The sequence below is a fragment of the Stegodyphus dumicola genome, chromosome 5 (genome assembly GCF_044657685.1).
Source record: "Stegodyphus dumicola isolate Sdum_Otavi_A_Nest chromosome 5, ASM4465768v1".
In the NCBI taxonomy this organism is placed as follows: Eukaryota; Metazoa; Arthropoda; class Arachnida; order Araneae; family Eresidae; genus Stegodyphus; species Stegodyphus dumicola.
In genome coordinates, this window is record NC_140772.1 from 148,413,954 (window position 1) to 148,426,319 (window position 12,366).

The 12,366-nt window shown below is 33.0% G+C and overlaps 2 protein-coding genes across 11 annotated transcripts in view; one reads left to right on the forward strand and one right to left on the reverse strand.

The window, feature by feature from the left end:
- LOC118194614 (S-adenosyl-L-methionine-dependent tRNA 4-demethylwyosine synthase TYW1-like) overlaps nt 1-2,423 on the forward strand; it is a 75,836-nt gene extending 73,413 nt beyond the window's left edge. For all 8 annotated transcript variants that reach the window (XM_035365791.2, XM_035365794.2, XM_035365792.2 and 5 more), the window contains one exon: nt 2,104-2,423. In XM_035365791.2, coding sequence (XP_035221682.1) covers nt 2,104-2,322 — 219 coding nt within the window. In that variant the 3' untranslated portion in view covers nt 2,323-2,423. The remainder of the gene's footprint in view (nt 1-2,103) is intronic.
- Nucleotides 2,424-6,072: 3,649 nt separating this feature from the next.
- LOC118194616 (pre-rRNA 2'-O-ribose RNA methyltransferase FTSJ3) overlaps nt 6,073-12,366 on the reverse strand; it is a 108,225-nt gene continuing 101,931 nt past the window's right edge. For all 3 annotated transcript variants that reach the window (XM_085817192.1, XM_085817191.1, XM_085817190.1), the window contains exons 17-18: nt 10,394-10,488; nt 6,073-6,344 (exon numbers count right to left, since the gene is read on the reverse strand). In XM_085817192.1, coding sequence (XP_085673318.1) covers nt 6,119-6,344; nt 10,394-10,488 — 321 coding nt within the window. In that variant the 3' untranslated portion in view covers nt 6,073-6,118. The remainder of the gene's footprint in view (nt 6,345-10,393; nt 10,489-12,366) is intronic.

Here is a 12,366-nt window from a genome sequence, read left to right on the forward strand (position 1 = left end):
AATAAAAAAATATTTCAATAAACAAAACGAAAAATGTACACGTGCATCAATAAATGAAACGAAAATTTTACACAGCGGAGGGAAAAAAGTTGAGAAGCGATCAATGACAAATAGCTAATACCGCGAAAAATCCCCCTTCTCTACTTATTGGCGCCGTGCCAGGAGAGATAAGACCTTTGAACCCAGAGTCACGTGATCGCACATCTGGTCGAACGAAGTCTCTCCCTTTTTTTCTGCCGCGCCTACTTGTCGAAAAGAATCCAGAAGAGAATGTCCAAGAACCAGGGGAATGAGTCATAACTCGCAATAAGGAAAGAACAAAAAAGAAGTTTTTCCCCCTTTTCACCCATTATCACTGACCTTGCGTTTTCTGCTTTCAAAGCAAACAAAATTACCCAGATGAAAATAAATAATTCATTATTATTCCTACTTCCTTTTGAACGACGATCCCCGAAATTTCCGGGGATCGAAATTCAGAATCCCCGGAATTTCAGAGTTTCCCTGGAGCACGAACACCCCTGAAGAAGTGAAACGTAAGCATAGCAAAATTCGTTTTTTTTTTTTTCTGATAAAGAGCCCTTAAACAATTTTTCACTTTTGGGGATGTGAATTCTTTTAGTAAACGGTTCTAAATTTGGCGACTTACCCACTTACGACTTTCCAAAGTTCCGACAAGATTAAAACCATTTTCACTTGGGAAAACCATATTTCAAAGTTAGTGTTATCCAGTTTCTCAGTGTGAGTGTTTCAATATTAGTGTTATCCAGTCTCTCTGGTTCATCAGCTTCAGTAAAGCTAAGGAAAAAAAAAGTAATTGTTCTTACATTTCTTTTTACCAAAAAACACAGACGTTTCCAAAGTCAATTGGACAAAAAGTTCATTGGACATATACTTAGATGTATATCTCGAATGGACTTTTTGGGTATCTGTGAAACTGGGTTTCATTATCTGTTGTTTGGTTTTGGTGATGTTGAGAGTATTTGCGTAGTGTAAGACGTGGTTACCCACTAAAGCATGCATACATTTTTATGGGTGCTTTCCTTGAGCTTAACAAAACAGATGAACAAGATATGTCAACTTATAACATCTGAGGGAAAACGCGGCTCAAAATATAGTTAAAATGATGAATAACAGGTAATTTATTCGACTGGTATGTTGACAGGTACTTGGCTGCAACAATTCCATGCAATATTTCATATAAATGCTGTTTGGAACTCTGTGTTAGATTTAATCATGGCTACAGGCCATGTCGATAACCAGGATGACACACACTCGGATAGGCAGTCATCACGCATTTCTTGGCTTCTACCATGGGATTAAATAGATATAAACTTTTCACCTCTTCAACACTGCACAACCACAACAGAGATTGCAAATTTCCCATATTGGTTCTTAATGAGTTTTTTAATTGATGAGGTACTTAATGAGTTTAACGTCAACAGTTAATTTCTTATAAATGTAGTGAATTCATGCATAAAAACTAATTTCTGAACATAACAAAAGAAAAAAAATATTACTTTTTAGCTTGCTGAAACAGTGTAATGCGTACAACGGTATTCCTTTTCATAAATAAAATATAACAATAAACTTTCTTCTCATTTGCTTCTCTGAGTCTGTAAAAATAAGCCAAAAGTGCACATTGGTGATGCACATTTAGATAATATTTAAAATTTTCATTTTCATAAATTTGTATCAAAACTATTCATTTGGCATAAATAAACATAAATAAAAAAAATTCCTAGAATGTTACCTTAAGAGTTTTGTTTTCTAAATAACTTGAATGAAATATAATTTGCTGATAAATTATTAAATTAAGCTACTTATGCTACAAAGATTTTAAATACATGTGTATATGTATTTATAAAGAAACTCTTACCACAGTTTTGAGGGCACGGAAATCGATCCTGTTGTATATGTATTTACAGGTTCATTTAACTTTATGCTAACTTTTTACTTTTTTAATCATTATTTGCAATAAATCTGTATTTATATTGATTAACATAAAATTATATTGCATACAGTTATCGTGAGAAGTGAATAAATGTTGTAGTCCTTATGAAATCATGAAAATATACAAATTGTAATAATCTTTTTCCCCCCCAGTTTTATATAAATGGAAGATGGCATACATGGATTGATTATGAAAAATTCCACTTGCTCATTAAAGAATTCTATGAATCAAATAGAACAAAATCATTTGCCAGCGTTGATTATATGTATCCAACCCCAGAATGGGCTGTCATAGGTTCTGAAGAAAGAGGCTTTGATCCAAGTGAAACAAGATTCTTTAGAAAAACTAAGAAAGATATTAGTGGTTGCTGATTTTTATGAAAAACTGTTGATCGATTTTATTTATGCCAGTTTTACTTTGTGATATATTGTACTATTTATAATAAATTCTAGAAAATTAATATTCCACAAAATTAGCTTCATTAATATAGTTTAGCAATAAATGACACGTGTATTTATCAGATAATAACACGAACATAGTATTTTGATAATTGGTAAAATTAACATATTATCACTATTATTACATAATTATTCAACATATTAACGGTAGCAGGGATATTCATTGTTCTTTTCATATGGCGACACAGCCCGAAATTATAAAATTAAAATTTTTTAATTGAAAAATAAAAAAAAATCTGAAAGGTTTCAGATTTTAAATTACTTCCAAACAGGATTTTTTTTTTTTTATATTTTGTGTATTACCTTTATTTATTAAATATCATGTTCTACGTACTCAAACCATAAAATTCAGTTCAACAACAATATCGCAAAATAATTTTAATTTGAGCATATTATTAGAATTTCCAATATGCACTAGTAATAAAAATGCCCCCCGTACAGTGTTGCCATTGCTCACTTTGAAATCGTCAAGTTTGTTCATCAAAAATTCGTTGAAGTGTTACAAATTATGAAATCGATAATAAAAAAAATTTCAAATTCAAATTAGGGCTTCTGCATACCCATATTCTATGGAAGATTACATTATTTAAATTTTGATGGCTCTAGGTACCGTTGTTTTATCAACGAATACGAGAAACATATATATTCATGCAGATTATTCATTATTTAATTTCTTTAACTATAATATTGGGCGATAAAATTTGGTGGCAACAATTTGAAAAGTTATTTATAGTTTTCAACGCAAAAAGCCAAAATGAAATTAAAAGCCCTTCAGGGCAAATTGCCTCTTTGGACTAAAAATTATAAATTACAAATTACTGCAATAAAAAATATAATATTATAATATAATAATTGTATTTATGCCACCCCACGGAACAGACAAGTATGACCAACCAGTCAGTCAGGCGGGCGTCAACATGTTAATTGTAAATGAAGTAGCCATATACTTGTGTTAGCAAATATTATATTCATTAAAAGAAATACTCTTCATTTGTGTTTGTTTGTGCATCAGTTAAAGCTTGTTCTGCAAGGCAGCAGAAACAAGCCAGTTGTTTTTATCATTCAAAGATTAAAATTCACTTCAAATTTCATAACTACCATAATTTAAGCTTCTTCTTTAAGGGCTAAAAATTTCGACTACCAATGCATGTCTTTAAAATTTTTCTTTGAAATGAAGTTACATATTAGATAAATTATATAAATGATATTTGGATTTCTAACCATAATAACAAAAATGAAAGTCTGAATTTCAGCAATTTTATCGTATGTTTATATCTATAAAAATTTAAATTAAGTATTAGCGGTTGCATTTAACAATCTTTAGGTGAATTCTTCATTTGTTCTGTTTTTATAACAATGACATTGTGATATTTTTCACATCTTTTGCATTAGCATTTTAATTGCAAATCAGGAAATATATAATGAAACAGTCGCGAGTTCAAAAGAAACTAAACGTCATTTAAAAAACTTCCTCATACTCATGTTACATGTAAGAAAATCTTTATTCAGCTCTCTTGTTGCGTGAATCTGTGAAACACCAGATTTGGGAGAGGCTAAACCCAATATGAATTGTCATTATGAAGTGGTTCGAGTGATCTTGGCCACTGATGTGCTCATATTTGCGTAATTTGATCTGAGTGTTAAATGTCTTAAATTACTATGCCAAGATTTATTGTCGCCCTGATCAGTAAATTAGTGTTGTTAGTAAATGTAATAATGTCTCTGCATTATGAAGCACTTAAAATACACAGCAAGCAAAATCTTGAGTGTTTTTGATGATAGAAGTTTGGGAGAGCCTTGGACCCTTTCTTCGGGAGAATCTTCTTCAAAATTGGGATGGAAGTCATACTATCCCCTATAAAGCGGCCAAGGCACATACAATCCTGTCTCATTGCCACAATAAAAATCCGTGCACTTGTTCTAATGTTACTGTCTGATAAATCAATAAAAACACAATTAGTGTTTATAAAAGCCTAATTTAACAACCATATGCCACAGGGCCCAGTTCCTAGTTCTCAGTTGTTGCCTTTGGGTTTTATTTATTTTCAGTTATGGCTTTCTTACACAAATTGAATAATTTAAAAGCAACATATAATATATTTGTACTTAACTTTTAATATCTCTGACTGATGCAATTCCTTATATATATTATAATGTATGTTAACTGCAGAGCATTAAAATTGTAGCACTAGCATGGACAAAACTTTGTAAATTCCTTACAATTCAAAGAAATCATTAAAATTTCAGGGTGTAGTAGACATTTTGAGATACTGCAGGCCAGGTACTGATATTCATTTCCAGAGTTCATTTGTAATTACTGATGAGCTTTGTCATGAAATTGTGAGTTACATCATAATATGTCCAGGTGGCAGAAAGATCAGAAGAACATGCCAGACAAGACAGAATCATAATCAGTATATTGAGCTGGCACTGCTCTGATCAGTATAGTGATAAATGATGCTAGTTGCCATATAATTTTCCTGGCTTGGATGCAGCATAGGGGAACTTTAAATACTAGTAAGCCAAAAGTCTGCATGAGAGGATTGTTGGAGAGAAAAGGAAGTTGGAGGCCCTTATCCCTCTTTACCAAAATTGGAACAGAGTTAGTACAGTTAGTACTTTCAGGATTATGCCTGTAAAAACATTCATGAAATTTTGATGCCTTAGTAATTTCTTCCCGTCTTTTTATATTAAAGAAGTATCAGATGTAGCTTGCAACATATGGTCATGCATGACCATAGGATGCTTCTAAAATTTTCTGGACAACTGTGTCTTATTCTGTAGTTATGAGACAAAAAAGGGTAATAAAAATTAGTTCAGAATGCCAAACATGCATACCGGAATAGGATTAAATTGCATTCAATACCATAATGATGATGTTTAAGACAAGATTTCAAAGTGTTACCCACAATGGCACCATATGTGCAGTAGATTCATCTGAGAAGATGATGTTATACCATTCAAGTATTCATGTATATCATACAGTGCACCATTGGTAGCCACAGACACCTGTGCACAGTATAAAAAGTCCTCGACCTTCAAGACTATGTATGCCATATTTCTTCTTAGATTATACAGTGTTGCTGTACAGTCCATGTGGAAATTCACATAACATAGTACTTCATCCTTCAATTTCATATATGCATGAAAGTACTCCAGTTTTGATTAAGATTTGATATAAGATTATTTGCAGTCATAGGAGATATATTCCACACTGCTGGAGAAATGAAAAAGTAGAGAGAGCACAGTTTCCATGCAAAAGAACCATTCTCTTTTCTTTTAGGTTACATTGTGTCTAATTTGTCATGCCCTGTCATACAACCTTTTTTTTTTTTTTTTTTTTTTTCCCCTCAATCTAAGCAACATATGTTAAATTTAAATGAAAAGGACCTTAGAATTGACATCTTTAATGTTTGAACAAATAGTGAGAAAATAACTTTTAAAACAAAAGTCATGAAGCAATTTTTTTTATTATAATTATTATTATTTTTTTTTTTTTTTTTTGGCATAAGAAAATTTAAGAGATTATCAACAGACTCTTTCAGCGGTGATAGATCGACTGCATTTCATCAAACATGTGGTTTAAATGTTTTGCATGGTAAGTCCATATGATAAATAATTTTAGATAAGAGTATTTAAAAAACTACAGAAAAAAAGCATCACTTAAAAAATGATCTTCAGTTTATTTTTACAAATATATACAGCATAATTACTTTTTCCTTTTCATTTTACTCTTTTTAATATTTTTCTTAATTGGTTTCTTTTGAGATTTCAATAGAATTTTTTGTTTTCTGGCATCTTTTTTCATCCTTGGATCAACTACTTTGAAACGTCCTTTCACACCTGCTGGGCGTCTGACACGACGACCTGTACCTTTTTTAGCTACTATATAAGTTACATTTCTGTCTTCTTCAGGAAAAGCTTTCTTATAAATTCTGCAAAGGAAAGTATAATATTTAATGATATATATCTTTCAAAGTAAATATTTTTTTAATTGTAATAAAGTAATGATTATTGTTAAAATGAATTCTATTCACTCAGGCTATCAAGCTACATATCTGCCAACTCTTTGATAATTTTCACCATGCATTTCATGAGAAACTTCTAATATTCAGTTTTAATTAATAGCTGAACAGTTAAAATTAAATACACAGTAGTGAAGAATCTGGTGGGCTACCACTGTGTAAACAAGTGGTGCGTCCGACTCCTTATAATGATTGGTACGTTTGTGAGGTTGCATGATACTTACTGCATTATTGAACTAACAACTTATTTATTACAATTACAAGAAACTCATTACAAATATATTGTGTCATATAAAAAGTCTTCATTTTTTTTTTTTTTTTTAATGTCACTAGATGATGATGATGCTTATATATCCGGCAATACTCACCCGATTGTCTCAAATGAATTCAGGTGACATTCAGATTCCATTGTTTGTGAAGATAGTTTTCTAATTCACTGCCCATGTAAAACGTTACACTGATTTGAAAATGAGTGAAATATCTGAAGAAATGCGCTACGTGATTTTTAACTGTAAAAACATGCTGAAAAATTTGTGAAGTGTATGATGAGAATGCTGTGAGTGCATGAAGGATCCAGGAGTGGTTTGCTCGATTCTGTTCCAGAAATTCCGATATTAAAAAACTTGGAACTGTCCATTATGAACTGCTGCAACCAGGCAAAACCATGAATTCGGCCCTCTACTGTGCACAACTCGGCCATTTTAACAAAGTAGTTCAGAAAGTGCGACTACAATTGGTGAACAGAAAGGGAGTTCCATCATGAAAATGTGTGGCTACACACATCTTAGATGACTTAGAACAAATTGATGGGGTAATTGGTTGGGAAATTTTCATGAATACATCTTATAGCCCAGACCCTGCACCGTCTGACTACCATTTGTTACAGTCTCTGCAAAACTGGCTAACCAAAACGCAGCTGAAAATCCCGAAATCTGAAAGTTTTTTGATGTTAAACTACAGAGATAATAAATGACACGATAAACTCCGATGCAATTATGAAGACATCCCAAAAATGGAAAAGGTCGTACGTAATATTGGTCAATATGTACTTGATTAAAATTGGTTTCCAATAAAGAAAATTTTTGTTCAAAAGTGTACCAAAAAACTGTAAAGACTTTCTATATGACCCAATATATAATTCATGGATAGCATAAACAATTATTGAAATGAATTATAATGCGAGGAGCCTGCTAATGAGGGTCTCTCTAGTCAAGCTTTCAGGAGCCTCTGGAATGTTGCTCTGATGGGGAAAATCTGCAGACCGATTCCCACACCTAAATTTTTATTATTCATTATATCTGGAACGATATCAGAGGAAAAGCAAAATCACTGGTTCACTCCTGAAATCGAGATACTTAAGACTAATCAGCTAAATTATTGTGTCTGTGATGTCAGAAACATGTCGTGTGACACATCATAAAGCTTGAAAGTAGTGACTTGCAGGGGGGGGGATCACACACATGATTTTCTCATCTCTTTGCAGTCTGCCAAACATTTTTATATTAAGGAAACTTTTAAATTTTCAACAAAATAATTGAAATTTAATTCATACTTATTTAATTTACTCTTTCTCACTTATTTGATTTATCCCGTCCTCTTTCGAGACCACAAAATTAAATAGGATTTAACACTTAAATGCACGTAAAAAAAAATTTCTAATAATTATATGAAATTTGAAGTATCCAGGAAAAGCAAAATGAGAATGATAACTAAGGGATGAATTTTGGGGAAAATCTTGAAGCCAGTTTATAGCAATTTTCAGAATACTTTTTAAGCAAAGTATTACCCCCCCCCCTGCAACAGACATGAAGATTCAAAACTGATTAGTTAAATTGAAGTTAGGCTAGGTCAGGGTTTCTTAAACTTTTTTTAGTCGCAACCCCCAGGACTCCATAATATTTACGAAAATTTTGTGGGACCCCATTAAGCATTGTGCAAATCCGGCACACGGGTGTCAATTTTTGTCACTGTAACTGTCAATTTTTTTCACTTGTAGTGTAATATACTATTGCAGTTTTAGGTCAGTGTGAAAATTTTAAATAAGTAACATACGAAATGACAGCGTCATGTGCAACGCAAGTAAAATGAACGTTTCTTGAAGAAATGCATCGAAACGTTTTCCTTCTTTCTTTGTCTGTATTGTCTTTATCTATTTTCAGATATATTGTGTAAAATTATTTGGTAATTGTAAAATTATTATAATAAGTTAAAGAAATATCAAAACTGCTAAATTTTTTGGCAACCTCTGCTGCAGGTCACGACCCACAGTTTAAGAAACACTGGGCTAGATGATACTTGAAATTAGGGTGAAAATGCTAACTGTTTGTATGAAAAGCACTGCATCTTATACAAGCCCAAACCTAAGTCTATGTTAGATGCAGCTTGTGAATACTAGAAGCTGTTTTTAAAAGGGTTTTCAAAACTTGCCGAATGATGATAAACAGAATCATTTTAACAGAGAAGGCTGTTCTTCTAGTGGTTGAATTCAAAAGAATATCATAATTTATGTATGGTAGAATAAAAATTGAAAATAGATGATTCTATAAAGAAAAATGAAGATAATGAAGTAGAGTTTTATAGTAAAAAGTGGCACGATCAATTATACGTTCAGGCTCAACTCCACTACTTTCAGTGTCATAGGCAATCAGTACAGTTAGGATGTCGTATAAATTCTTTATTAACTTGTTGTAGTTTCTTTATTAAAGATAGAAGTTAAACTACAGTAAATTATCCATTATTAACCCAACTGTCAGGGACACCGAAATATGATACAGCAAAAATCAGTAACTTAATTTTTCATTTATTATCTTTTGGCCTTTCTATTCAGTGATGAGTTAACATGCTTCTAGGCCACCCAGACAAGAAAGATATTAGTGACACTAACAGCCGTACCAAAGGGTGCAAGTTCATGAAGCATGGAGAAAGCATAGATGATTATAAGTACATAGTGTTTCTACTCAAACTCACTGGCACAGCAGCCCTAGTGGGCCAGGGCTAGCAGTACCCCAAAATCTGCTTTCTTGACCGTGGGCCCCGGGGTGCATAAGCATATGAACCTGAACATGTGGTTAGGTTGTCGTAGGACCCCCAGTGTCCACAAGCGAACTTGATGCTCATTTTATCGACCCAAGGGATGGAAATCAAGGTATGAAGGGCTGAGTCGCCCTTGCTCAGCCCGGGGATAGAACCCTGGACCTGTTGTGCGGTGCACCGAAAGTCCTCAAATGGTTTGATGATAGGCAAAGAGGGATGGGGGTCATTCCCCAAAGTGTTCTCCTTCAAAACTAATGCAGATTTGGACAAAGCCATACTGTTATCTAAATGATACTCTGACAAATGCAATCTCACACTTCTTGCGACGATATAAATCACAATATCTCAACATGGATCAATGCACAAAGAAAACAGCAAACCAAATTCTTCACTGATGAAGAAATCATTTGTAGTATAGATCCGCAGAATGACAAAAAAATTTAAGAATGTGAAAATCAGCATTGAGGACTTGATTTTAACTTATTTTGATTCTGGTTAAAGCTGCTTCCTGCCTAAAAGGAGGGATGACGTTGTGAAAGAGCTTTTTTTAAGAGAAACATGCATATTCATACTTCCATGCAGTCAGTCCATTCACAAGGATTTGAACTTGAAACTACCAATATTGTCTGATAGCAAAGCCGCTTTGCATGTTCGGAAGTTTGCACTTCCGAATGAATTTATGAATACAGAGAGCTTCTCTGCATTCATAAATTCACTTTGGCTGGCTCATTAAGCTCTGGCAAGATCAAGACTAATGGCATAGAGGCCAAATGTCTGGCAATGTATAAATAAACATTAATTAAATATACGTAATTGATTTTGTTATATATCTTGTTGCACTCTTTATAATTAAAAGCATTCATATAATTTAAGAAATTTATATATTACAATAATTTAAAACATTGTTTTAATGGGGGAAAACTTACGTTTTAAGTTGCTCAGCTTTTTCCTTAGCACTCATATCAGGGCAATCAGTTATCTTTTCAGCTTTCTTTTTTGCTTTTTCCAGGCGTTTCATGGCCTAAAAATAACATATAAAATATTTGAATATATATAATATTTTCATACATCATACCTGCCAACCTCTAAAGATAAAAATTCAGAAGATTTCTCCAAAATTCAGAAAAACACAAAGAATTAATCTCATTCTTTGCTATTAAAAAAATAACAATTTATACAAATAGAGAAAAGAAAATTGTACTTACATTAGTAAATCTCAATTAAGTAGTAACTAAGAAATTTATTAGGAAACATTAATGTTACACAAAAAAATTATTGCAATGAATTTAGAGTGCATTTTTTGGCTTTAGCCAAAAATTCTTTGGAAAATTTCCTGTCATAACAATTAGTTTCCTCATAACATTTAGCAATTAAAATGTTTTCTAGAGTTTTTGGTGAAATTGAAGAACGAAACATAGTTTTGTTTTCATTTCATTAGAAACATCACAGAAATACGTGACAACGATGGGGTAAAGCTTCCAATCGCTGTCGTTGCTGCCATCGGTTGACACCGAAAATGCTGAATTCTGGAGTGCAGCTATCGTTCCACTTTCTATTGTGAACAATCCCACCATGCATCCACAAGCAATTTCGTTCACAATAGAATATGTTTTCGTGCAAGCACAAGCATATTTCTGAGCAATCTTGGAGTCAGGAAACATCCGTCTGAAAAGTTGACCGGCGTGATCAGCAGCGCTTAGCGGCACGTTGTGTTCGATGAGGAATGCAGTAAACAAACACTCTGCCAAAATGACATCGGCATCCGAATTCGTAGCCGAATTTGAAAAAAAAAAATCATCCACTTTCTTTGACGTTGTCGAAGCCGAAGCATTAACTTCATGCTTTTTAGACTTAACATGCTTCACAATATCGCTTCTTCCACCATGACTTATTATGAAGTCACACACGTTGTAAAATGCATAGTTATTTCCTTTGAAGGATTCTTTAATTGTTGGAAATTCGGCTTTGTAGGCAGGCCGAAAATATTGAGAATACGTTTTTTTTAACTCATTTCGTAACAACGACGTATTAAGAAAATTCGTAGCACGTGCAAACCCCCCCCCTCAAAAAAAAAAGAATGCGACAATCCACGCTCGCTGAGTCCGAGCTGAGTAATTCCCTTGCTGCTGAAACGAATGCGAAAAAATTAATCTACCGCCCACAAAGAAAAGAGTGGGAGAAGTTCAGCGCATTGGATTGACTGGTTAAGCGGCGAGTTGGGAGAAACCGCAGGTTACTAGATTCGAAGTAGTCGGTAGTTGGCGGTAAAACACGATGCAATTGGCAAAAAATTCTAAAATTTCGACAAAAATCACTAAAAACACTTGAAAGAGGAAAAAAATCGTAAAAAATGGATTACGATCGTAAAATCGTAAAGACAAATGCATTTTCGTAAAAATTACGAAAAATTCGTAAAAGTTGGCAGGTTGCATACATTTAAAGTACAACAAAATAAATAAATAAATTTTGACTATATTTAGCTCACGTTTTTATTATTTTATTGGGTTTTTTATTTGTATAATTTTCATAACACAATACAACACAAGTGGACAGGAAAGAGATTACAGATTAACCCTTTGATGCCCGGTGGTTGCGCCTTGAAACCACCAATTTTCAAATTTTTTTCTCCTCTTCCTTCCGAAATTTTTTAGTGAAAATCAATTGATTACTGATCTTTTACCTCTAAATAACACAAAATGACTACAGAATCATACATCTTTTAGGTCTTAGGGCTTCAAATCGGATGCCTTTTAAAATTTCTTTTCAATGCGACAAAATAACTTCCTTTTATGGAGTTTAAACTTCAAAAGTTATTCATCACACATCATGATATGCATGATTTTGCAGTTATTTTGAGGTAAAAGATCAGTAATCAACTGATTTTCACTCAAAAATTTTG